General features: G+C 42.6%; 2 protein-coding genes across 6 annotated transcripts in view; one reads left to right on the forward strand and one right to left on the reverse strand.

Annotated features, from left to right (window-relative positions):
- Positions 1–9,953: 9,953 nt before the first annotated feature.
- Positions 9,954–21,374, reverse strand: ANAPC16 (anaphase promoting complex subunit 16). Of its 4 annotated transcripts, none has more exons than XM_057530917.1 (5): positions 21,251–21,374; positions 17,938–18,106; positions 12,813–12,887; positions 11,928–12,083; positions 9,954–10,350 (listed from the first exon to the last, which is right to left on the reverse strand). In XM_057530917.1, exons 2-4 carry the CDS (start codon positions 18,077–18,079, stop codon positions 11,968–11,970), a joined length of 333 nt encoding a protein of 110 aa, XP_057386900.1. In that variant the 5' UTR covers positions 18,080–18,106; positions 21,251–21,374; the 3' UTR covers positions 9,954–10,350; positions 11,928–11,967. The 4 variants fall into 4 exon arrangements, with proteins under 4 accessions (XP_057386900.1, XP_007167773.1, XP_007167770.1 ...); XM_007167711.2 differs by lacking the exon at positions 9,954–10,350 and adding an exon at positions 10,944–11,530; XM_007167708.2 differs by lacking the exon at positions 9,954–10,350 and adding an exon at positions 20,442–20,629 and having other exon boundaries at positions 10,944–12,083; positions 21,251–21,328.
- Positions 21,074–26,188, forward strand: part of ASCC1 (activating signal cointegrator 1 complex subunit 1) — a 97,296-nt gene continuing 92,181 nt past the window's right edge. The window contains exons 1-3 of one of the 2 annotated variants that reach the window (XM_007167705.2): positions 21,074–21,182; positions 22,876–23,020; positions 24,190–24,289. In XM_007167705.2, the coding sequence (XP_007167767.2) occupies positions 22,909–23,020; positions 24,190–24,289 (212 nt within the window). In that variant the 5' untranslated portion in view covers positions 21,074–21,182; positions 22,876–22,908. Of the gene's footprint in view, positions 21,183–21,387; positions 21,500–22,875; positions 23,021–24,189; positions 24,290–26,188 lie in introns of those variants that run through there. The other variant, XM_007167707.3, reaches the window with a different exon arrangement.

Here is a 26,188-nt window from a genome sequence, read left to right on the forward strand (position 1 = left end):
GCCTGGAGCCGGCTCAGCCGGGTAAGTTCACAGCCAGAACACAATGTTCTCAGTGTACCCACAGGAAACCCTGAAGAGGAGAACTGCACATGGCCTTCTGCTGGGTGTGTTCTGGTCCTAGCCTTTTATTCTTTTTCCTAACCTCAGTCCCCACTTTCACATCCTGTAACCTGCAGAGCTGCCCGCCCCGCCCTGGTGGGCTGGTCCCAGGCCCCAGGAGAGCAATCAATGCAGGAAGCCCAAAGCCTGGCTGGCCTTCACCATTTTCAAATAAGACCGTTTGCCTCTAACCTTGGTTTCCTGAATCAGCCCTTTGTGATGGAAACTTTTCACAGTGCGGAAGGCAGACACAGGGGACAAAGCTGAGTTTCTAGCCGAGGCGAGGGTCTTGGCTCACATGCAGGGAAACAGCTGATGCCTCTGAACCACCTCCACCCTTCCTCCCTGAAGTCCAGGCCCCACCTGGGACGGGGTGAGGGCCTCCACGGCTGCTGCATGAATCAGAAGGAACTGGGAGCTGCCTGGGGAACCAGGGCCAAGTTTGGAGCAGAACATCCTATGATGTGGTTCCTAGTTTTTATTTCCACGAATGCTATAATATGTCGTCCCACCAAGCGATTTTTATTGAATGAAAAAATTTTTAAAAAGCAAACCTCTGCAAAACCAACAGCCCTCTGTTACAGGGAAGGACAAGGTGAACTTTTCACTTCCTTCCCCGCAGCCTATCAACTCATCTGCGGTTTGGTGTCACCCACACTTCCATACTATATTCAATCTCAATTTTTGCCTCCTCGTTTTTGAAGCTGCGAGAGCAAGGCTCTTAAACCCATGTTGCTCCTGCACGTTGCGTGAGACCTGCAAAAGAGTTTTCTTAGTGAGTTCTCACAGCTGATTGCAGAATGGCCAGGTATGGAGGCCAGATGCCAGCCCGGAGGCAGACACAAGCCCAGAGAGAGTGAACAGTCGGGGAGAGTCTGTGAGCAGCCAGCAGCACCCAGCCGTACTCTGGCTCCCTGCGCTACTGGGGGCTACAAGTAAGGAGCAAAGCTCTTCTTTTATAACACACCACATATCTGCCTCCTTAATGAGGGGCCTGGCCATTGAAAATAAACCCCAGTGCTTATATTAAGCTCCATTAATAGGGCTCCTTCCACTCTGGCATGTCAGAGTCTTTTCCCAAATATTGGTTTGTAAGAGAGTTTTAGTGTGTCCTCACCCCATGCCTATAAAGAGACTCGACTGGGTGCTTCCCATACTTATCCAAGCTCAGGGGTTCCTTTCTTGGAGAAGGAGCTTCCCAAAGCTGGCAGTGCTGCTACTGCACACTGGGAAATCTGCACAAAACTTGCAGCCCCCAAAGACCTGGGTTCTAGTCTCAGTTTTTCCAATTTGCTGTGTGACCCTGTGCAAGTCACTTTCCTACTCAAGGCTTCAATACCCTCATTTATAAAAGTAGAGGATTTGGTTAGACATCATTGCTGTTACAGGTGGAATTGTGTCCCTCCTCAAAATTTACATGTTGAAATCTTAACTTCAGTACCTTAGAATGTGATCTTATTTGGGGATAGAACTCAATAGAGGTAGTTGAGTTAAAGTGAGGTTCAGTAGGGTGAACCCTAATCTAATATGACTGGTATCTTTATAAAAAGGGGAAATTTGGACACGGACACATGCATAGAGTGATGATGATGTAAAGAGACATTGGGAGAAGATGGTCATCTACAAGCCAAGGAGAGAGGCCTGGAACAGATCCCTTCCTGCACAGCCTCCAGCAGGAACCAACCACGGTGACATCTTGATCTTGGACTTCTAGACCTCAGAACTGTGAGACTATTAAGTTTCTGTTTAAGTTGCTCAGTCTGTGTACTTTGTTATGGCCGCCCTAGTAGGCTCTTATGGCAGCCCTAGCTCAAATGAATACAGTTGCTAAGGCCCTTCAGCTCTTAGTCTATGGGATTCTTTCCTGCCATTCCTTGGTGGCTTCTTCTGCCCCACATGGCCTTTCTGTCACCCTCTCCCAGTGAGTAAATGACATCATGTGTGTGAAGTGCTTGGCACAATGCCCCACATATAGTTACTCCTCACTATATATTAACCATGATGAGTCCCCAGTGCCTGGGTATGACTTGTACCTACCCTGAGAGCCTCTGTGCCAAAATGAGAGGTGTGGGTGCTGAGCCCAGGCCCTCATGGTCACTCATGCCTTCATTACTGAAGCCTTTCCCATCCCCCTTGGCAGCTTTTAAATTGAAGAGTATTAAATTGGCACCTTCCAGGAGCCTAACTCTTTTTCATGGAAAGTTCATTTTGGCCACAGAGCCAGCAGGACTCAAAAGAGACTGCAGAGGCTCAGAATGGGAGATGGTTTCTCTGTCCTTGGACTCAGTGATCCCCGGGGTCATGAAGAGCTGCAGAACTCTGAAGCTAAGGCCCTGCTTTCCTATTTGCCTAATAAGGATGCCCCTTGGCTGCAGCATAGTGGATAAGGCTTAACTACAGGCGCAGCCAGAGCTTATGCTCCCAGACAGCAAGGCGCTGCCCTCCTCCTTGGTCCTCCATCCCCCCTTCTGCTTCTTTTCTAGCTCTCGGAATGAATACTCCACTGTACTGAGAGATGGCATGGGGATGATGTCCTGCTTTCTTCCTGGCTCAATGTCCTGCTTTCTTCCTGGTTCCTAAGTCCATAGGTCTCTGGAGGCCATAGCACCTGGTCCTCCAGCTGCAATCTCAGGCTGGCTAGGAGAGTCTGATTTTCCTTGTCATGATCAGGAGTGCTTTCAAAAAGCACTCTAGCCTTGAGCACTGAAGCGGGATCACAGAATGAGCCTTGAGTCTTCTCTGGGCAGTGACACTGGTCCAGGATAGAAAGTCCTAGGTTATCCTCTAGGCACTATGTTGGAGAGCTAAGTTGCCCTGACTTCACAGAAGATTCCAGATTTACTATATTTTGGAGACTCTGCAGAAAGTTACGTGGGTAGAATCTGACTTCAACAGCCCTCAAACATGACCTTTGGGTTTGCTAAACAGATGAAATGCCCATGCTTGTGTGGTTTATCTTCAAATATATGCCTGGAGATTTCTGAGAACAAGGAGGGGGAGAGAGGGTGTGGGATTTTACTTCAGGCCTTCAGGGCCAGGGAAGGAAGGAGGAGAAACCATTTGGGGGGAAAAACATCTCTCCGCAATGTCCATATACTTTATATTTGATCCCTTCAAGCTGCCTCTTATCCTGGTTTGGCTCAGAGCCCAGAAGGGAGGCTCCTTCAATAATTCTGAGCTTAGAACATCTGCCTTTCCCTAAAAATAAGTAAATAAATACAAATCTGTAAATACTTACTTTCCAGCCAGAGCAAAAATACTGTGAACAGTACTGCCTAGTGGCCTGTAAAGATCACCTCTGATGCGTTATACCAGCCTAAGGGTCTAATCCTTCCAGGTCTTGAGGAGCCTGCTTCCTAAGTTACTTATTGTAAAAGTCAGGAGTGTTGGCCTTTTTCTTAGGTGTACCCTGTCCGTGTCAGAGAAATGCTCTTTTGATGGAAAGTAGAGCACGGTGAATGAGGCTCAAAACAATCTGGTTCTTGCTTCCTTCTCCTGAGAGGTTGCACCCTTCCCCTGTTTACATGCTCAGCTCCAGCCACACCAAATGACTTGGAGTTCCATGAATGCGGCCCTGCCTATGCACGTGCTATTCCCTGTACTTGGAATGGTTCTCTGGCTTATTCCCCTCTAACCCCAATTGAGCAGTCATGCTCAGGCCCAGGCTTACCTTCTCTAGGAAAGTTTCCTTGTTATTTCCCTTTCTTTCCCACCTCCAAGACTTCTTGGCTTCCACAGCACCCCATATAGACCAGAGTCATGGAGTTATGGTGCTGTATAGATTCCATATGTCTGTTTACTTGTCTGCTTTTTCATTGGTCCAAGTGGTTTCCAAACCTGGCTGCAGGAGAGTCACACGAGACCCCCAGTCATAGACCTATTGGACCCCAGGAATGAGGCCAGGGAGTATTTTTATTAAGCTTGGTTCTGAGGCACAGCTAGGTTTGGGAACTATTGCTCCATCTTTGTATTTCTATTGCCTACATATTACCAGAGACATAGTAGACCCTCAAGAAATGTCTGACCCTTCTAATTTCTCTCTGGTAACCTCTTCTTGTTTTCACTTCCTTCCTTTGCTAGCCCTAGACCAACAATTTGCTTACCCCCTTGCCCTTACTGGGTAAAACTGTAACCACCAACTATTCATTCTTTCCATTCCTACTGCCAGGCTGCTAGGAGCTGCTGGTATACTTCCCCAACGATTGGTGCCATTGCAAATTCAGGGACTCAAACTGGAAATGCCCCTGAATGTGCTTGGCAATCCTCTGACCCTGGTCAGCTCCCTCCCATTCTTCACAGGGACCATTCCCAAGCCCACTGTTCCTGCTTCCCCCTCCCCCTGCCACAGACCATACACCAATTTGCCGCCTCCATCACAGAGAACATAGAAGCCATCTGATGGGAACTCCCTTAACTTCCTGCCACCTCACCTACACATTTACCCGCATCAGCACTATCCTTTTGCCCTCCTTCCCTCTAAGGGGTAATCACTCCACCTAGGCTCTGGATCCCATCCCTTCCACTTCTTCAGGGACCTTACACCCTCAATTATACCCTCTTTCTCTTTGACCCCTCCCCAGAACAAACGTCTTGACTATGTGTCCTCCTTTAACCATCACCCTCTTTGTCCCCCATTTTTGCCCCTGCTTCCCACTGAACTTCTTAAAGATGTTGCCTAGATTTGGCCCCATATTTTCGCCTTCCACTCACTCTCCCAGCCACAGCAGTCTGGCTCTGCCCCCACTGTACCACTAAGGTGGCTGCTCTTGAGACAAGGTCACCAACAAGTTCCTTGGTAAAATCCGAAGGCCTTCTCCACCCGTCAGTTAATTGCTTGGCTATACCAGATACTGGTATTTGCAGCAGGCTCCTTCTTTTTTTTTTTTTTAAATAAATTTATTTATTTATTTATGGCTGCATCAGGTCCTCTTTGCTGCACGCGGGCCTTCTCCAGTTGCAGCGAGTGGGGGCCACTCCTCGCTGCGGTGCATAGGCCGCTCATTGCAGTGGCCTCTCCTGTTGTGGAGCACGGGCTTTAGGTGCGTGGACTTCAGTAGTTGTGGCTCGCGGGCTCCAGAGCGCAGGCTCAGTAGTTGTGGCTCATGGGCCCAGCTGCTCCATAGCATGTGGGATCCTCCTGGACCAGGGCCTGAACCCGTGTCCCCTGCATTGGCAGGCAGATTCTCAACCACTGCGCCACCAAGGAAGTCCAGCAGCCTCCTTCTTAAAACATCCTTTCTCCTGGTTTCCCTGATACCACATTCCTCATTTTCTGGCTGTCTCTGGTGACTTCCTGCCAGTTGCTTTCCTGGGCTCCTCCCCCTCCTCTTCCTGTCCCTTAGATCAGGGGTCCCCAACCCCTGGGCCACTGTACCAGTCCGTGGCCTGTTAGGACAACAGCAGGAGATGAGTGGCGGGGGAGCGAAGCTTCATCTGCTGCTCCCCATCACTCGCATTACCGCCTGAACCATCCCCCCTCGGCCATCCTTGGAAAAATTGTCTTCCACGAAACCGGTCCTTGGTGCCAAAAAGGTTGGGGACCGCTGCCTTAGATGCCAGGGTTCCAATTCTCTTCTCACTCCGTGGGCTCTCTCCCTGGGCAATACCATCCATGCCCACCTTTGGTTGCATGTCTCTAGGTGGGTGAGTCCCAGATCTAACTCTAGCCCAGCTCACTCTCCTGAACTATATGTAGACCACTGAGTCACCTGCCTACTGACATCTCCTTGACCCTGCTCCTCTCCCTGTACTCCTGTCTCCGTGAATAGAATCCAGTCCGTCGGCTACTGACACAAGAAACCCGGGTGTCCTCCCTGAGTTCTCCAAGTTTGACCAGTCACCAAGTCCTATATATGCTACTTCTTGAGTGACTCTCAGATAAAATCTATCATCTTGTCCTTATACTCTATGAATCAGCCATAACAAAGCACCTGCAGCCCCACAGAAGCACGATGTCCTTCCTCACTCTTGAGCCTTTGCATATTTTGTTCCTTCCATCTAGAAAGTCCTTCCTTCCCACCCCACCTACTTGTTCTTCAGGTCTCAGCCTAAACACCATCCTCCTAGGAAGTCTCCTCTGACCCCTGCTCAGCTGGATTAGCTGTCTCTGATTTTATAGCATTTCATGCTTTCTGTTATCAGACAGTTTTTTACACTGCAAATTACTCTTTTGTCTTTCTTAATATATTTATAAACTTGAGGCTGATGACTGTGTTTTGTTTGACAGCATATCCTCAGCATTTAGCAGATGCTAAACACATAGTAAGTGCTCAATAAATGTCTGTTAAATGAGTAAAAGACATTTGGAAATAAACATCCTCTCTGTTGTTGCTGGTAATAAACTATATTGTTTCATTACCTTCCCTAAAGAGCTAATATTATAAAAATGAAGTAAGCGGATTCTGGATAAACAGTTCTTCTAGGGAGACTTGACAGGCTGCAGAAATTAAAGTACCTGGAGAGGTGGAGACCGGCTCATGGATGCTGACATGTGGAACTACCATCAGGCCCATGTGCAGGAGCCTATGAGAAGGGCAGCGGGCCACCAGCATTATTTGCCCAGGCTCCTCCCATGGCTGTTTTGGACACAGTTTCCATTTGTTCCACAGCTTCCACCTGTCAGTACAGCATTACAGAGAACCCTGGGCTAAGCTCTGGCTTATTGTCTTGGCTCTGCCCACCACCTATCTCAATTACGTTAGGCTTTTCTCCACTGTGGATGCTGCACTGTAAATAGCTAGCACAGCTTCTAAAACAGGGTAAACATGCAACAGATTCATACATTCATTCACTCAGTAAATACCTGTAGCACACCTACTATGTGCCAGGTAGTGTTCTAGGTACTGAATATACAGCAATGAATGACACAGACAAGGTCCCAACGTCCTATTTGTCAACCAGGGGGGATGAACTAGATGATCTCTAAGGTCTCTTCTATTCAGCTCTAAAATTCTCAGACTCCCTCTTTGACCAGATGCAAATTAACAAGGCAGGCTAGTGGCAAAGCATCCTGCTCCCGCCTCCTTCTCCCATTCTTCTTCACCCTTGGTGCCATCTCCATCCCAAACTCAGCTCTGGGAAACAGGAGAAGATCTGGTATCATCTGTACTCTGCCTGCAACCCAAAACTTTCCCATGTATCTGTTAGTTAAGCCTTTTATCTGTTTTGTGGAAAGGATCTGTCTTGGTTGGAACTTTGGGCAATTACAAGGAGGCCAGGCAAGATATTTTAGGCAAAGTTAGGTGCTTTGGCAAAAGGAGAGGGAGAGGCAGAATGGCCTTCTCCTCCAAGTGTAGTATCTCTTGGGTTTGCCTGAAAGGGAACCGCATCCTTGGGCAGGTTCCTCCTCTTTGTTGTGGATGATAGGCATCTCCTGGTCCTATCTCCTTTCTTCTACCTTTGGTTTGGCCTTAAGGTCCAAAGTTTCTACCACTTCAGTGTCTGGTGTTCTGATTGGGAACAAGAGATTCAAGGCCTCCCAACCATTTGGGGGAAGGGAAGCCACAGGCTGCAAGCAAATGGACAGAGCAGAGGGGTCCTAGGGTCAGGAATGTGATTTAGAGTTCCAGACCACTGTCATTCCAGGTCAGTATCAGCCATGCGATGGCACTAATAACCAACACATTAAAGCTTATCAGTGAAAACTCAGGACTTTAATGCTGATCCTGGATAAAGTCAGAAAGTAAGATTTTTGACTACATAAAAGTAAAACCAGGGCTTCCCTGGTGGCGCAGTGGTTGAGAATCTGCCTGCTAATGCAGGGGACACGGGTTCGAGCCCTGGTCTGGGAAGATCCCACATGCCACGGAGCAGCTGGGCCCGTGAGCCACAACTGCTGAGCCTGCGCGTCTGGAGCCTGTGCCCCGCAACGGGAGAGGCCGCGATAGTGAAAGGCCCGCGCACCGCGATGAAGAGCGGTCCCCGCACCGCGATGAAGAGTGGCCCCCACTTGCCGTAACCAGAGAAAGCCCTCGCACGAACCGAAGACCCAACACAGCCAAAAATAAATAAATAAATAAATAAAGTAGCTATAAAAAAATTAAAAAAAAAAAAAAAAAAAAGTAAAACCAGCTTTATTTATTTTTTAAAAAATATTAATTTATTTATTTGGCTGTGCTGGGTCTTAGTTGCGGCATGCGGGATCTTTAGTTGCAGCATGCAGGATCTAGTTCCCTGACCAGGGATCGAACCCGGGCCCCCCGCATTGGGAGTGTGGAGTCTTAACCACTGGACCACCAGGGAAGTCCCCAAACCAGCTTTATTTAAGTTTACTATTTATGTCTCATTACCATGAGACAAAACACTTATATGGAATTATGTATCAAACCAACATGAACAATTCTTTATTAACAGCAAGTTCTGCCTTCAGATTTTCTAGTATATGATGAACTAGAAGGCACAGAGACAAAGATTTGAAAGGCCTATATTATTAACTATAATTTGGATAATTATCTTGCTACCTTACCTCCTCTGTACTGGTTTCTTCAACTGTAAACTACCTGCCTCATTTATCTCACAGCGTTGATGAGCGACTGAAGACAAGACATATGAGAAAATGCTTTGGAAGCTGCAAAGTGTTTTGTGCACTGAGGCACCGTTACCGTCCGCTTTCTTAGGATGGCTGTCTGTGCAGTCCTGGTTGTTAGCTGCCATCTGCCCTCTTGCCTTCCTCCTTGCTCACTTAGGTAGGTACCCCTTAAGCATCTAACTACATTTCATCATACTGAATCTTAAAAGGTTATGTAGATACTAACATATAGCTAATTCCTATCAGTTTTTTTGTTTTATAAATTTATTTTTATTTTTGGCTGTGTTTTGTCTTCGTTGCTCCGTGCGGGCTTTCTCTAGTTTCGGCGAGCGGGAGCTACTCTTTGTTGTGGTGTGCAGGCTTCTCATTGCGGTGGCTTCTCTTGTTGCAGGGCATGGGCTCTAGGTGCATGGGCTTCAGTAGTTGTGGCTCGCGGGCTGTAAAGCGCAGGCTTAGTAGTTGTGGCACATGGGCTTAGTTGCTCTGCAGCATGTGGGATCTTCCCGGACCAGGGCTTGAACCCGTGTCCCCTGCATTGGCAGGCGGATTCTGCGCCACCAGGGAAGCCCCTAATTCCTATCAGTTCTTAAAGGAAGAGGCCTTCATTGTACTTAAGACTCTTTATCACCAAGCACTGGGAGGAAGAAGGGAGGGTAGTGACAAGGCTTATTTCCTCCAGGTAGTTAATTCATTTTATCATTAAAAAGAAAAAAGAAGGTTTTAGGATTTTCCTTTGTACAAGGCCCTGGGTTGGGCTCAATGGGATGCCGCATGATACAACTAAAATAATCTTAGCTTTGGAGTCTGGCAGACTTTGAGTTCAAATCCAGACTCGGCCATTTACTTAGCTATGCAGCCTTGGCATGTAGTAATGCCTGCTTTGTGCTTCAAGTTCCTCTTCTGTATTAGGGGGTGTTACACATCTTACAGCATTACTGAAAGGATTATGATTAATGCCTGTGAGTGGCTGGCACATAATGAGTGCAGAGGGGATGAAAGATGAGCAACAACAGGTCCATTTTCAAGCCCAAAACATGGTAATAGGAGTTGTGGATGAGACATAACGACCAACAGAAAGGTGCAGAGAGGGAGGGGCCATCCTCAAATAGTGAGGGTCTCGTTCCTGGCAGCACTCAAGTAGAAGCTGAATCATCACTGGGAAAGGTGCTTCAGAAAGTATTTCTGCTCAACTCTAGGATCTCTTCAATTTCTAAGGTCATAAAAGGAAATGTCCAACTTAAAGAGAAAAAAAATTTTTTTTTAAATGAACTATGCTAATGTAATTGTATATCTGGGAGAAATTAAGGAAAGCTATGAAGCTATAAAATCCCCAAACAATATAAATTTATTTTATTTATTATTATTTGTTTATTTATTTATTAGTTTTGGCTGTGTTTGTTGGGTCTTCGTTGCTGTGCACGGGCTTTCTCTAGTTGCCGCGAGCAGGGGCTACTCTTCGTTGCGGTGCGCGGGCTTCTCACTGCGGTGGCTTCTCTTGTTGCAAGCACGGGCTCTAGAGTGCACGGGCTTCAGTAGATGTGGCGCGTGGGCTCAGTAGTTGTGGCTCGCGGGCTCTAGAGCACAGGCTCAGTAGCTGTGGCGTACAGGCTTAGTTGCTCCGCAGCATGTGGGATCTTCCCGGACCAGGGCTTGAACCCGTGTCCCCTGCATTGGCAGGCGGATTCTTAACCACTACGCCACCAGGGAAGCCCGAGAAAAAAATTCTGTAAGTTCAAATACCAAAGGGTAACAATGAGGTAATACAGCGTCTGTGCTGTACAGTTACATAAATCAAATGAGAGAAAGTTAGTGATTGCTTGTGAACTGTCACTGAAAATATGATTTAAAGGTTTATTGCAGACTAGGTATTTTAAATTTTTCCTTTGGTAATCATAAAGATGGTTGATGCCAAAAAGGACAATGTTAGGAAACTCAATGGCTTTCAAATATGGAACTAGTTTAGGTTAAGAAGTATTAATATGGAAGTAGGTGAGTTTGAGGACTGGTAATTTTTGTGTTCTGATGTGCTTCAGAGACAAGGTTAGTGGGCTGAATTGTCAATCAACTGCAATCTATTCCAAGTTCCAAGATTTTCTTCTGTCTGGGCTACGTGGCCATGAGCAGGTCTTTAACTTCCCTGTGCTCAGATTCCTTTTCGACTCAATGAGGTCACCACCTGCCTGTTATATACTATGTGTTAAAACATTCTGAACTCCTGAGATTAAGGCCATTTGCTACTGGGATCTTATTTATTCATAATTAACCAACTCTAAGCAGGTCAGGTACAAGTTATTAATGAGGAGAAAGGCAAATGCTGTCTGAGGCAAAATTTGCATACAATTTAATAAATGATTCTCCTAACTGTGCAGTGTGGACCCTGGGGTCCCATGAGGGAAAACAAAAGACACCTCTTAGCTTTCCAGGTTTTTCCTTTTCATGGTAAAAAACCTACTCAGATATTGATGATAAATTCATATACTTCTAAAAAGACAAATATCCCTGAGAGAAAGCAAATCTACCATTTGCTTAGGAGAAATGGTTTTTAGATTCCCTTCTTATAAAAAGTAATTTGACCTCTTTCCCCTATCCCAAATCCCTGAGGCTTTGAAAGGATAAAGAAACCAATTTGGAGCTCTGTCAAAGGATTTATTTGCTACAGAATTGCCTGAGCCCACCAACAAGATGAACTCAGGATTTCTGTGTTTAAAAGGATTTTGCTCACTGCTTTATTTTTACCAGAACTTCAACATTCAAAAAGCAATTCTTTTTGCCAGCATTTGGCATGCCTAGAGGAGGTTAGAAAAAGATAGAATCTATAGAATTAGATGTCTAAAAATAGAAAAAAAATCCCAAACATTAAAAAATTCCTAATTTGGACAGGTCCTGAGTTGAAATCACATTCATCTGCAAAAAGAACAGTTTTAGGTCAGAAATGCTGTATTTTATAACTCCAGATCCCGACCTTGGACTTGACTGGTGAGGATTCTAGGAACTGCATGAATTGACAGGAGGGATGCCATTCTGTTGGCCAATTGTGGCATGTGTCATGGCTTGTGAAGTTTTATAAATCTCTCTTAAACCCAAACCTCCTGGTTCTGTGATGCCAATTGCCTAAATCTGATTCTCAGTACTTTTTTAAACAAATAAACAAAAAATGTCCTTGTAAGATCACACATTTAAGTATTCGTTGCTTGTGGATAGATACAGAGAAACCAAGTATGGATGTGAATGAACAATTCAGTGATGGAGCTGTGAATCTCTAGATGGCTATGTAAGCTGTAAGAAAAGTTCCTCACTGGACCTGCACTTGCTGTGCCCCAGAGGTGACTGTCCAGGCAAGGTCAACCTGAAGAGGGTGTGAACCCCAGCAGCTGCTCGATGGGTTTATATCGCCACTCATCTGCCTCCAGCTCTTCTACCAGACCAGCTAGTTTTTCCATCCGAGCAACTTGCTGATCTGTAAAGAATCAAGGAGATAATATATAATATACCAACCACCAACATGATTACTGATTTAAAAGTAATTTCTAGAAGGATTTCCCCCTCAAGATTCTAGTAATGGGGTCTTACCCTGTGTTGGTTAGAAGACTTATCTTAAAAAAAAAAAAGAAAAAGTAGTACTTATCCTCCATTCCATTTGTGTACTAAATTTGTGATTTGTATACTAAAAACCTAGGGTTACAGGCAATTGCAGCTTTCCCCCCCGACATTATGCTCTCTATGGAGAAATGGTCTGGTTTGGTGGGGAGAACAGAGTTCCCTGATGCATAAATGAAGACCTGATAAGGGATGATGGAACAGAAAAGGTGCTACCAGGATCTTAAGAGTCCAGTTAGACCAAGAGGTATTACATAAATACCCAAAGGTGCAGATAATGATGGTAACCAATGGAGGACAACAGTAGAAGAAGGTTTCAGAAAGGAGAGGAAAAAGCAATACAAGCAGAGTAGGAAGCATTAACTCCCCTAGAAAACTAACCCCTTTGACTTCAACTTTAAGCCTCAATGTGGACATTATGTCTGGATTAAGACCATACAATGTTCTTGTCTGCAGGTAATTTGGAAAGTCCACTTAAACAGCCTTGCTGAGTTTTTGTTACAGAGCACTCTGACCTTTCTAAGTCCCCCTCTCCCACCCCCCAATAAATTTATTCTCACAGTTAAGTACACAACACTCATGTGCTTACCATGTTTCACCTGTTTAAGCGTAGACGCCACTTGATAGCTGAAAACGGATTCACAGAGGAATCTCTCAGAGCCATCTACAAAGAGAAGAGGAAAAGTGTTAATCTGCTCTAATCCATTTTAATCTAATGGTGCCTGATAAACCTAGTAAACATGTCCATTCTTTTCCCTGCTTTTACATTCGGGGTCTAGTTTTTAGTGTTTACAAAGAGGACTTCTGTTTCACTTAGAATTAACACTGTTGTGTTATAAAAGCTACTTCTTCTATACCTAGAATATTAAAATAGTCCCTCCGCTTGTTAAAGAGTTTAAAAATAGTGTTAAAAAAACAAAAACAAGAAACCCCAGTTTGATGTCCTGGTCAACATTTCCCCCATCCTAACCTGACAATTTCTTAATGTTTTCCTATTGTGTATGTCAAGCAAACACTGACAGCTTACATATTTGGCCATGTGGCTCCCGTGCTTTCAAAATACAAAGGTACACCAACACTCTTAAGCAGTTTCATTCTAAAAAGTAAAGCTGAGGAAAAATAGCTATTGTTGATATTTTATATTTCAAATTACATCACTATGGCCATCACAAAACACTGCTGGGAAGCTTCATTCTGTAAACGCCAACTGTAACCTTGATTTTCCAACTGAATCAAAACACTGCAATTTGCATGGCCATAAGGGTATGGTGCAACTTCAGAACCTAGCATTGTACTGGTGCCAAGAACTGGCTACAAGAAGGTAGCTAACTCAGTCACCCCAGTACTTGAAAGATGATTGTGAAACATAAGCTAGTTCATGTTTTTCCTTGTCAGGCAAGGGCTGATACAGCAAAACATACCCCCAAAGACAAAGAACTCATGTAGGAAAATGTGACTTTTAAAGCGGTAGCCGAAACCATTCGGTGAAGGGATCTTATTGCAAAAATCCTAAAACAAATGGAGGGAGGGGACACAGCTGTCTTTTTTTAGGCGGTAGCTCATGCCAGCACTACTGGGTGTCACGCACTCACTCATCAATCATGGGTTGGTGCGTCAGCCAGGTATTAAGTGACAAGGAGATAGGACTAACACATCCTGGCTTCATGCTGAGTTTCACGCAAGGCAGACACCTTATTTCAGAAGCTCATGGTAAAAAAATAAGAAAAACTATAGATACTGTATCCAAATAGCTTGAATATACAACCAAGAGGGCTTCTAATATTATCTTCAAAACTGATGCAAAAATAATATATATAATTATTTCCATACATATGTATGAAAATATATTATGCATTGATATATACATATTGTATAATATTTCAAAATATAATTTCTTTCATATAGTGATGTAGACTTCGGGGAGAGTGTTATTATTTAAATCCAATCTCTTTTCTAAATACTGTGCTACACGGGATATGATCCTATTCCCTCATCCCACCCCTATTCCTCTGGCTGAATGTAAGTCATTTGTGAGCATATCATCTAAATTGAGCAAAAAACTTTTTATTTTCAATTAACTAAATATTATACTGGCTGTCCAGTTTAAAGATCTAGGTAAGCTAATGATATTACTGAGTTTTTTAGATAAGGGCAATGGCCAGAAAATAACTATGAATCCCACTATAGGAAGAGGGACTGTGTGAACATTTGACACTAATGATGCAATTTATTATGCCTCTTTTGTGTAAATATGCCAGCATTCATACCCTTGCTTAAAGGATCAAATTATAATTTGTTTTATTTTAGGAAGAGCAAAGCATAGAGAATTAGAGCTCACTTCTCAGGTGGTTTGATCCTGAACTTTAGGATCTCACACAAGGCAGCGGGGATTCTGGCTGTTAGGACCAGGCCAAGATTTGTTTGGAAGCTCTTGCAAGTGCTACCTCCCACTTACATTTGATCACAGGTGTTATTAGGATAAATGCTTAAATTATAACATTTGCATATTTCCCTTGGTAATGAACTTCAAAGCAAAAGGATGTAAGCTAATCTTTCAAAAAGGCACCTGCATATCACTTTTCCACTCTATATGTCTATGGAACACACTTTTGCTGATTTGCAGCTCTGTATTAACCACAAAGTCTACTGCTTCTTAGCCACATCCTATTAGATGTGATATCTGTACCAATCTAAAGCCTGGAATTTCTCCAGAGGAGTCAGCCTGGGGCAATCTGTCTTCCATTTAGAAATTGTAATCAAACCCTTTGTAACACACCAAGTAGCAATACATCAGCTTTCCTCTTAAGGGACAAGTAAAGGTTATAAATGGTGAAAAGTTCAGTAAATTGTCCAAATCTAACACCATTGCCAACTCCAATAAATAGGATGCTAACAAATTCATTTAAAAGAATATTACCTCACAGCAGGAAAACAGGCAATGGCAGATAATTTATGCTTCAGTGGCCTACAATGTCACTAAAATTCAGCCCCTTTTGGGCTGGAAGGCAGTCTCTAATTTGCTTACCAGTAACTGGGTGAGGACAATCCTAGCCAAGGGCAGGGGAATGCTGAAAAGTCCTGTACAGTATACTGCTTATGTGAGATGTCTGTTATCAGAGAGCAGGTACACAAAAAAGTTAAATCACAAGGTTAAGTACAGGTTTTTTGGGTTTATTATTTCCTAGATTTAGGAGGACGCAAGATCAGATTAACCTGTTAAGATTATAGACAGCATTCAACCTTGATTCCTAATTGCTTTTGTTCCTTACTCTGAAGAGGCAACTATTCCTTCTCTATTTTCATACAGGCATATCTCAGAGATATTGTGGGCTCAGTTCCAGACAACTGCAATAAAGCAAGTCACACTAATTTTTTGGTTTCCCATTGCATAGAAAAGTTATGTTTATACCATACTGTAGTCTATTAAGTGTGCAACAGCATTATGTCTAAAAAAACAATGTACGTACCTTAATTAAAAAATACTTTATTGCTAAAAAATGCTAACCATCATTGAGCCCTCAGTGAATTGTAATCTTTCTGCTGATGGGGGGTTCGAAATATTGTGCGAATTACCAAAATGTGACACAGAGACACGAAGTAAGTGCTGTTGAAAAAATGGCGCCAACAGACTTGTTCAAGGCAAGGTTGCCACAAACCTTCAATTTGTTAAAAAAAAAAAAAAAAAACACTTTCTGCGAAGCCCAACAAAACAAGCTTTGCCTGTATTCGATTAAACTACCGTAAGAAAAATGGTCAGGTTCACGTGTGTTAGATTACTTGCATAATAGTATCACCTATAAACATGGTAGATGATGCTTCCAAACTAGCATCCTTATTAACTCACATTTAAGGGTACTCTTTTCAATTTAACATTCTTCATTTGACCAGGATAGTTCAAGGACTACCATCTCTAAGTTTTCATAGTCTGTCCTTAAATGTAAGCAGCTTTAAAATGTAGGTGAAACTTTAAACCCGAGGAAGAGAATCAAAACTGTGCACTGTGAATTTAAACTTAATTTAAATTCATTCTACAATAGAAAGGCAACACAGTCCCCCATGAAGCATAATGGGATGGAATAGAAGTGGATAGAACTATAACTTGTTAGAATATCAACATTTAGAGTCATTTTAGAAGCCTTTCTTCTTTAGTGTTTCCAAGTAATCTGGTGTACACTGACAAAGAATGCTGATAGCTTTGAGACCAAGGAGGTACCTCCTGTATTAAATTCCTCCTGTAGCTAGAATTTAAATGACTTCAATCTTAGGGTCCATTGTTAAATGATGATTCCTCTTCTCCTGCTACAAAACTCATTAAGCAATTTAAGTTCCTCCAACTTCTGGTTTGTTTTGTGGGAAGCTTCCTTAATACCAGGTCTCTGCTGCATATAACTGAAGTCATAATTTATTTTTAGCGCCAAATATGGTAAACAAGGCACCAAATATTCGCTACCTCCAGACTCAGTGATGCTAGCTTGAGTATTCAGCTAACACAACTGAAGAAAACAAAAGGGCAAAGACAGAAGTACACACACCTCAGATGTATCACTGACTGACTGTCTACTAATCATGACTTGAACCAATTCTAAAAAGCCTTATGGTTCCAGCCTTCCCATGTTTTCCTGTCACAAATGATTCTTCTGTTTGTCCTGGCTTAATCCAAACCTCTGCTTTTTATTATACCTGATATAAATGAATAAAGATTACCCCCAAAAGCCAACTCTCAACTACAGTTTGTACCTTTCTCAGACATTTCCAGATTTTTAAATATACTTAGTGAGATTTGCAATATTTAAAGCAAAAAAGATCAATATATAATTAAGCACAGATGTGCTAGAATCAAGTAGATTTTGAATCCTTGATAGGTTCTTTGGTAATTTTTTTCAAGGTATGATGAATAGTTTAACAGTTAAGGACCATTTTCATGAGAATCCCCTGGATGTTGGTCAAAATGGAGATTCCTGTGCTATAACCTACACTAACTTGGAATCTCTAAGGTGAGCCAGAAAGGTACACTTTAAATAAGCTCTTCCGGTGATTTTTATGCTCCCTATTAAGAATTTATTGGTCCAGATCCTAAAATGACATGAATCTGATAAATTCTAGGTACCAATGCTGTTTCATGCTTACAGCCTGTGCCCGATCTTGGCCAGCCAGTTTGCAAATGTGTGCTGAATAAGACGGGGGATGATTTGATGCAAATCCAGCTCCAGTGCTAGAAAAACCACACAGCACTGTCCTGCAGTGGGCCAGGAGAGTCATCTGCACATACAAGAGTAGTAAATTGGTTTTTATTTCCTCTCAGAATCTCTTAATCTAGCTGTCGATGAATTATATTAGAAAAAAATATATCAAACCTACCAACCATAGGGAAGCAGACTGGTGCCAAGATAAAGCAAACTGGAGCAGGAGCTCAACAGAATTCCTGGTTCCAGTGCTGACTTTGTCCTTTCACATGGTCAAATTACTTTATCTTTGCTGGGTCTAAATAACTCTAGATGACCTCCTTGATTTCCAAAGTCTTTTTCAGCTCCAAAATTCTGATTCTAGAGAAAGATTTATGTTTTAAAGATATTATTTTGAAATGGGGACAAGAAATGAAATATGGAGCTGAAATCAGGGCAAACTTGTCTCTAATCCACTTAATAGCTTCTTTACAATTAATATTCATAGCAGGTCTGAATCCAATTATTCAGCAAAAAGCAGCATGAGATCACCTTCTAACATCTCTCCAGCTCCTTTGGGGTAGGTGAAAAGGGCTTTCCGTGGTGGGGCAAGGTCTGAGACACTGAAACCAGATCCAGTGACAGAACTTCCACTGACCCCACCGGCTGAGGAGGATGATGAGGAGGCAGCCATTTCCTCTCTAGTAGAATTCTCACTGCACTACAGAGAAAGAAAAACAGCAATTGGCAAGTTTATGGAAGTGAGATTGACAACATTTCATTCTAGCTGCCATGAAAGCCAGCATACAGTTAAGTCAAGAATTAGCTCCAATTTTTTCTGCCCTCTGTACTCCACGATCTTTTATTGATGCCTCAGGCCAAAATGTCACTCAGGATTTTAAGTGAAAATATATTTATTCTTAGTTTTTCTACTCGAAACACTACTTCCTACCATTAGCAAACTGTTTATGTCACTTGGGATTGACTGTGGGTGATTTATAGCTTATGAAGTGGTGATACGGCAGTGCCAAGGTAGCAATTTAACTGAGGAAATGAATTATATGAGGATAAAACAGCCATGCCTCATAGGGTAGTTTGTCTTGGACACATCCTGACCCAGCCACACCAAGAAATTCACTTATAAAATTTTCCAAATAAAATTCCAGAATAACAGTGTGTTCTGTTCCCAAGGAAGGGGAATTGGTTAGGAAATACATATTGGCCCTTTCATTAAAAAAAACCAAAAAACAAAAAAACCCCACAACTTTTGCATTCAAATGTAATACCCAAATTGATCACTTGGTGGCGTCCCAAAACTGGAACAAAATATTAATAGTACAGGAATGATCTTAGAATTCAAGGCCTATTAGGAATTAGAGGAATGGTGAGTGTTTAATATTATGTCACATCAAAAAATCAGAAAGTCCAAATGTAAATGAGAAAAATCTGTACCGAATACACGACTCCTTAAAAGAGTTCAAAACAGAAGCTTATACTACACATTTACAAAAGATTCTAAAAAGTTTATGTTTTCTAAAAAGAATACTGTAGTCTTCCTGCAAACTCAGAACTACTATCATTCAATACAAAAAACAGGGCTTCCCTGGTGGCACAGTGGTTAAGAATCCTCCTGCCAATGCAGGGGACATGGGTTTGAGCCCTGGTCCAGGAAGATACCACATGCCACGGAGTAAGTAAGCCCATGCACCACAACTACTGAGCCTGCGCTCTAGAGCCCTTCAGCCACAACTACTGAGCCCGTGTGCCACAACTACTGAAGCCCGCGTGCCTAGAGTCCATGCTCCGCAACAAGAGAAGCACCGTGATGAGAAGCCCGCTCGACGCAACTAGAGAAAGCCCGCGTGCAGCAACGAAGACCCAGCGCTGCCAAAAATTAAATAAATAAATTTATTTTAAAAAAGGTACAGGAATTAGAAGATATAAAAAAAAAAACAACAACAAAACAGCCAGGGTTGAAAAGTGGAGTGCAGAATTAGCACTAACTTTAACATAAATAAGCAGTTTTCTGCTGAGGTGGAAAGATACACCTAAGTAATTTCTAGCTTTAAAGATTTAGGTTAAATTTTGCATGCTACCAGCAGGTGGTAACAGGAGTTAAAGTGAAACCAACAATAAACACTAGTTTGTAACTTCTCTATGAAGGCAGGCATTCTGATCACCAGAACCAAACATTATGCTTGGCCTATACTAAGTAGCTGCTGATTTAAATAAATGTTTGCTAAATGAGTTAAACATTTCACAGGAATCACAAGATTCCTTAAAGGTCAGCTAATCCGATTCCCCCATTTTACAGATGACAAAACAAAACGGAGGTGTAGGGACTTTAGCTTATTTGCCGTGCCATTTTTTAAGCAATTGCTTCATTGGCATGTCATGTGCTATGTGAGAGGTAAAACAGCATAGTGATTAAGAGCTCAGACTCTGAAGCCTCTTGGCCTAGGTTCATGTCCTGGTTTTTTTACTTAACTTGCTGTATGACTTTGGACAAATCACCTAACCTCTCTGCTTCTCAGTTGCCTCATCTCTAAAATGGGGATAATGATAGTACCTACACCAGAGGTGTCAGGAAGGTTAATATAACTAAAGCATTTGGAACGGTTATAGGCAGAGTAAATACTTAATATTAGCTACCCAAAATCACTGATGGATATTTAGTCCTGAATCTTTTTTTTTCCTCTGCAGATCCCAGTTTTTCATACTTATGTTTCAACACACTTACTCATGGGAAATGTCCTAATTCTTCCCATTTGACATAGAGTGTCAATGTCAAATGACTCCTAGAGGAGAAAGGGCCTGCTCAGGAGGAGGGAAAATGCACTCGACACTTTCATTTTAAGGTTCAAGATCTTAGGAAGAACCCCTTTCTTAGGAAAAGGGGAAAGAGTTGTCTTTCTACCCTCAAAGCCTAGCACAGAACCTGGATCACAATGTTTCCTGAATGAATGATGAACAAATAACAGAACACAGAGCTAGCAGCTCAGCAAAGGTTATGCAGGGGATAGAGAAGCTTGGTGTCATGAGGGTTGGTCCATTACCGTTTTCTTTTTCTTCCTTATTCTGCAGATCTATTCACACAACTGTTTCTCTCATTAGGCTGCCAAGCCTAAGGTAGGTGCTCAGTAAAATTTTGTTGAATGTTTAAATACTGATGATGAAGTATTTGACCCCATCAAGGAAGTCGGAACTATCGGCAGTAGAGATCCTTATAGTAGAGCAATGCTATCTGGGGAAATACAGCATGGTTGTGTTCACAGTGATAAGATGATCAACACATTTACTTCATGTATGATAGGGATGACCTCGTATTCATAAACTACTTTCCTTCCTAGCAGATACAAGCTTATGTTCTTAAAAAGAATCCTTCCTTTTGAAAAAGTCTCCGTATCAAAAAGACGTTGAAGGAAGTACCCTGGTACAATGGCAAATTATTACAAGCAAATCATTAAACTCCATCATTAAGAAATCATTCCAAAGAGCTGGATTACCATTCAAAAAGATGCTGCAGCTAAAAACAGGTCGGGTGGAAAGAAAGGGGTAGAAGAGCGGAGGGGGCAGAATGCCAACGGTTCCCAAGCTAACTCCAAGCCTCACCCCCCCCCCCCCCCCCACCCCGGTCCCCAGCGGTCGACATCGGCGCTGCCCCACTGCGCAGGCGCCACCCCTCGGTCCGCATGCGCACTAGTCTGGTGCGGCCTGAGGAAATTTCCTCTTAACACGCCCTCTGCGGCAGGCTCCTGTTTCTCCACCTACTTTCTCCATTTTACTAGTCCCTGCAGGTAGGATCCTAGGGATCAACTCCCTTTCCACCAAGCTCCCGAGGGTCCCTGAGCCCTCGACCACTTACCTCCGCGGCTTTGGCCCTTTCCTCTACAGCCCCGCCCCCAAGGCCAGCCGGAGCGGCCCCGTTTACTGCGACAAGGGCGGCGGTGTGCTCGAGGCCGCGGCGTGCGCGTGCCCGTGCAATGGTGGGCGTGGTCGGGGCGGAGAGGCGCTGGGAACGCGTTCTCGAAGAGGCCTTCCGGGTCCTTCGTCTGCTGTGTCTACGGAGGTTTTCCTACCGCAGTGGAGCCACTTTCTCTTCGTTTGCTTTGACGTACTCGTTTTATTTTTGCTCGTTTTTATGATTCAGGGTTTCATCTTCCCCCACGACATTGCAGGCCTTCTGCTTTCCTCTCTGTCTCTCTTTCTCTCTCCAAACCACCGCGAAGCAGGGTGAAATTGGTTATTTTCCCATCATTCCTAATGAGCAGTCTCGTAGCCCAGGGCCGTATAGGAAAGGCAGATGAAGGGTTTCCTGTCTCTGAGACAACCCTATCTCCCCTCTAGAGCTCAGTCTGAGGCCCGACCTTAACATTAAAGTCTGTGTTTGTGGAGAGTTTTTGTGTGTGTGTGAGAGGTCCCGACCTTAACATTAAAGTCTGTGTTTGTGGAGAGTTTTTGTGTGTGTGTGAGAGGTCCTGGGAAATTGGGCACTAGGGTATATTGTCATTAAACTATTGCTAATTATGCCCCCTCTTCCGACATTCAAGTCTGTTTACCTTTTATATTGTTATTTCTCACAACACGAAATCTCCTCTTGGTTCTGTAAGCAAATTACCAATTAAATTACCAATTAAAGTGACTTACTTGCTGAGGTTGGATTGAGCATTAGTGTATTTAGTAAGGATTGTTTTTTTGGGAGGGGGCACTCTTTTAAGTTATTTTGGGCTTCAAGACCATCTAACATACGTGGTAGGAACACCGGTTAAACATAACCACAGCTAACCCGTAAGGAACCTTTGCTTCGTAAATTACTGATTCATTAAATGGTGACTGGAAACTTGGCTTCTCTGTGAGTGATGTACAGTTTTTGAGCAGTGACCTACGGAAATCGGATTCCTCCCCTCAGCAATGTGTTGGTTTGGAGAACCATGTTGGTTAAGTCATATTTTAACTTTGTTTTGATAGGCAACTGGATCTAATTGTTGGGTATATATTTCTAGCACCTCTAAAAGAATTTAGGGGTTTTTTTTGTCCTCCCCTTGAGGATAAGTGTATTAAATATCCCTAATTCTCTTAAAGGTCGTGCTGGATAGTGAGGGTAAGACACTTTGCAAATGTTTAGATAAGCACAGAAGGTTGCATTTTACTCCCTTTAGGTTAAAGTAATGAAGAGATCTCTATTCTCTCTTTCAAAGTCATGGATGGGCTCAGTATCTTTTAATCATTTCTGGGGGGAATGCTGAATAGCTTACAAATTACTGTCTAGAGTGTGCCAGGAGTGGTGTAGTGTAGTGGAAAATGCAGCAATTGATTTAAAACAGCTTCTAGGTAGGGGAAATCTAGTGGAAACAATGCTGCTTTTGCTTAGGATGTACTGTGAACTGATGCCCAATTATGCCCTTTTAGGCCTACGTAAAGATCCACATAATAGAGGTGGGGTTTTATTTATGATTAAAACAAAAGGTAAGGTGATCGTTTATTTTTCAGTATTTCACAGGACTGTTGTTTGGAGAAAGTATCATGGAAGTTCTGCGTCCACAGCTTATAAGAATTGGTGGACGGGTTTACAGGAAGAATCCCATCCAAGAGCAGACTTATCAACATGAAGACGAAGATGATGACTGTTATCAAGGTAATCCTGGTTGATCTTTGGTCAGATTAGAAGTAAAATGTTCTCCGTATTGTAGAAGCAGTTCTTTGTTTCAGTGTATTTCTGTGTGAGCCCTGAAATTTGAGATGTTTGGGCTCTCATAGCTCCCTTTGTGTTGATGTCCGAGGGGACAGATGAGTGAGTTTGATGAGGTGCTCTCAGTTCATACATCAGGTTGTGTCTCATCTTTGTGCAAAGGCTTAAGTGTAATATGGGGTAATTTTAGTTAACTATTAATATTAACCATTAATAACCTGTGGCAAAATGAAGTTCTTTTATCTGTAAAGCTATGAAGTAATTTCTATAAATTATTGAAATAAATGAACATGTGCCCAGTGTTAGCTGTTGTTATTATTATTGTTGTGTTGTAATTTTTCTTTTCTTCTTTGCAGTCATATACAGGCAGTTTCAAATACACAACCAACATTATTACTATTTAAAATAGGGATGATTTTTAAGAACTAAACTAAACCGTTGAGATGGGCAATATTTTCAGGCTGATTAACTTGGACTTGGGTTTAACGCACAAATAGGGCCTTTCAGGTTCTCTGCTTCCTTTTCCTTTTGGTTTGTAAGTTTTTCCATTAGGCCCTGAGCCTTGAGGAATAGTCTTCCCCTTGGTCCTCCCTACTGTTTCCCTTTTGCCTTGGGGCCTTGAGCTCCTTTATTTCACCCTCCTCCTTTCTCTTTGTCTTGGCTGTTTGGAGTAAGTTCTCCAGTATCACTCCTACCTCATTCACTGAAGTGATTTTGTGTTTTAATACTAAAACCCACTGAGTTGTACATTTTAGGAGAATGAATTTTATGTTACATGAAACACATCTCCAAAAGAAAAAACAGTACAAAAAATTTTATTGTGTCTTAGATTTCTGGGAGAAAACAGTTAAATAGTGGTATGTAAATACTCCTTTTCTACGGTTCCAAGATTGGAAGATTTAAAATAGTCATGTGTTTTTTATTCTTTATTTTTCTTCTAAGAGCAGGTCAGAAGGAATGTCAAAGCAGTGTTCTGTAGTGTAAAGTGTATGGCTGTTTTGTGTGTGTGTGTATTGCTTTTTTTAAACCTCGAGAATGGTTGGACAGCTGGGGAGAAAGCAGACTGTTGTCCATAGAGCAGCAGCTCTGAGCAAGATGTTACCATTTCTGTACAGGTCTCGTGGAGTGTGCAGAAGAGTCCTGTGAAGCCTATGAGGTGGTGCAGACCCCGCAAGGTTTCCGGTGTACTGTGAAGGCCCCCAGCCTGCTCTACAAGTGAGTGAGCCCCCGGCAGCTTCATGGGAAGGCATTTCTAGGAAACATAGCAGGAAGTGGATTCCTCTCTTTTCCACACTTACTGCAATGCTTGATTACTAGTGATAAAATGGTTTAGTGTTTAATGCTTGATTACTAGTGATAAAATGGTTTAGTGTTTAATGTCCTAGAATTTCTAACGACTGATTGTAGATCAGTTTCATCATTTCACATGTGTCACCAAGTCCTGTTGATTTTGCTTCTTAAATATCTTTTGAATCCACTTATCTCTTTCTTTACAGCCACCCTGCTGCCTCATCTGTGAATTACTTCAAGTAGCCTACTTACTGGTCTCTCCACATTGATTCTTGCTCTCTCTTCCAATCAGTTCTTCACATTGAGGGTGGAATGATCTTTTTAAAAGGCAAACCTGATTATTTTACTACCTTTGCTTGAAATCCATTAACATCCTTCCTGTGAAGACAGAATTCTCTTCCATTAGAGCAGTGGCCAAAATCTTGAACATGAGTTAGCTAGCCTTGATTTTTCAGTCTCATTTCACACCACTGTTTCCCTGGCTTTGCACTTAAGCTTAACTGGTTTTCTTCAGTTCTTCACATGTGCTGTGTTCCTTCCTGCCTTTGAGCCTTGGCATATGCTGTTCCCTTTGCCTTTTAATCTCTCCTGTTCCTTAGCTAGTTTTATTCTCCTTCCTTAGGGAAGCTTGCTTTGACACCGACATCCCCACCGCCACATTGATTACCCTACTATATGTTTTCATAACACCATCTACTTTTCCTTTGTAGCATTTCTCAGTCTTATGTTTGTATTTATTTGTGTGCTATTTGATATTTTTCCCACTAGATGGGAAGCTTCTTGAAGGTAGGAATGTGTCCTGTTATTCTCCAATGCTTGTCAAATACTGATGTGCTTTTTCCAGAGTTATCGTTATATGTAAATTGCTTGGGAAGCTTTGCCATCACTTCAGTCTGTGCTTGCTTGCTTGCGTGATGGACCACATTCTATCTCTTATTAACCACTAATGCGGTTAGCTTATGTGGCTGACTGGCTTCTTTTGGGCTTGTGCCTCTGGAGATAGGCTGGTCTGGGAAGTCATAGATTTTTTTTTCTGTGTTGTACCAGATGAATAAAGTCTACCCTTGATCTTCTGTGAGAGGAGATCTACAAATATGGAATCATATACCTTTAAGCGCCAAGAGGCAAGTAGTTTCATTTTTGTCAACCTTGAGAATCTCCTGAAACAGCTATTAAGGATGAAATTCTTATGGAATGTGGCTGAATGTGAAACCAAATGTTAATCCTGACAGCTCACTTTCCTCTCAGGTTCCAATGACATTTTCTTCTAAGAAACATGATTTTAGAAAGTTGTGGCTCAGGTTCCTGATAAAATCAATGCAACATGTCTTCCTTAATGTATATATTTGCTACTGCTAAGCTGTGTAAAGATTCCTTAAATATCTGATTCTAACTTGATGACCTTTTGAATTCTATATATTCTAAGTACTCATTTTGTTCCAGATGACTTGCAATTTAGATTAGGTATTGGTTCTGCTAAATCCTAATTAATAGACAATATTTACTAGGAAGACTCCTTCCTCCCTCTGTCCCTTCCTGTCTTATTGAGAAATAATTGTCATACAAGGAAGATTTCTTTCTTATGAATCATTTATGTAAGGTTATTTGGATCAAGGAAGAGATTACTTGACCAGACTAATTTATAATCAAAGCCTAATGGTGATACACGTGTCCACGGACTGGATCTAATACTGTGGTTCTCAACTTCAGGTGCACATTTGAAGCTCCTGGGGAGCTTTAAAAATTCCTGATGCCTAGGTGCACCCCAGACCAGTTGAGTCCGAATCTCTGGGAGCTGAACCCAGGCATCATTAGTTTTTGTAG

This window comes from Balaenoptera acutorostrata, chromosome 16 (assembly GCF_949987535.1).
Source record: "Balaenoptera acutorostrata chromosome 16, mBalAcu1.1, whole genome shotgun sequence".
NCBI classification, from domain to species: Eukaryota; Metazoa; Chordata; class Mammalia; order Artiodactyla; family Balaenopteridae; genus Balaenoptera; species Balaenoptera acutorostrata.

Coding starts and splice junctions, on each gene's coding strand:
- ANAPC16 (XM_057530917.1), bottom strand. CDS start 18,079: ATGGCTGCCTCCTCATCATCCTCCTCAGCCGGTGGGGTCAGTGGAAGT. Junction 12,888..17,937: donor AGCTGGAGAGATGTTAGAAG/GTGATCTCATGC, acceptor TTCTCTTTGTAG/ATGGCTCTGAGAGATTCCTC. Junction 12,084..12,812: donor GCTTAAACAGGTGAAACATG/GTAAGCACATGA, acceptor GATTCTTTACAG/ATCAGCAAGTTGCTCGGATG.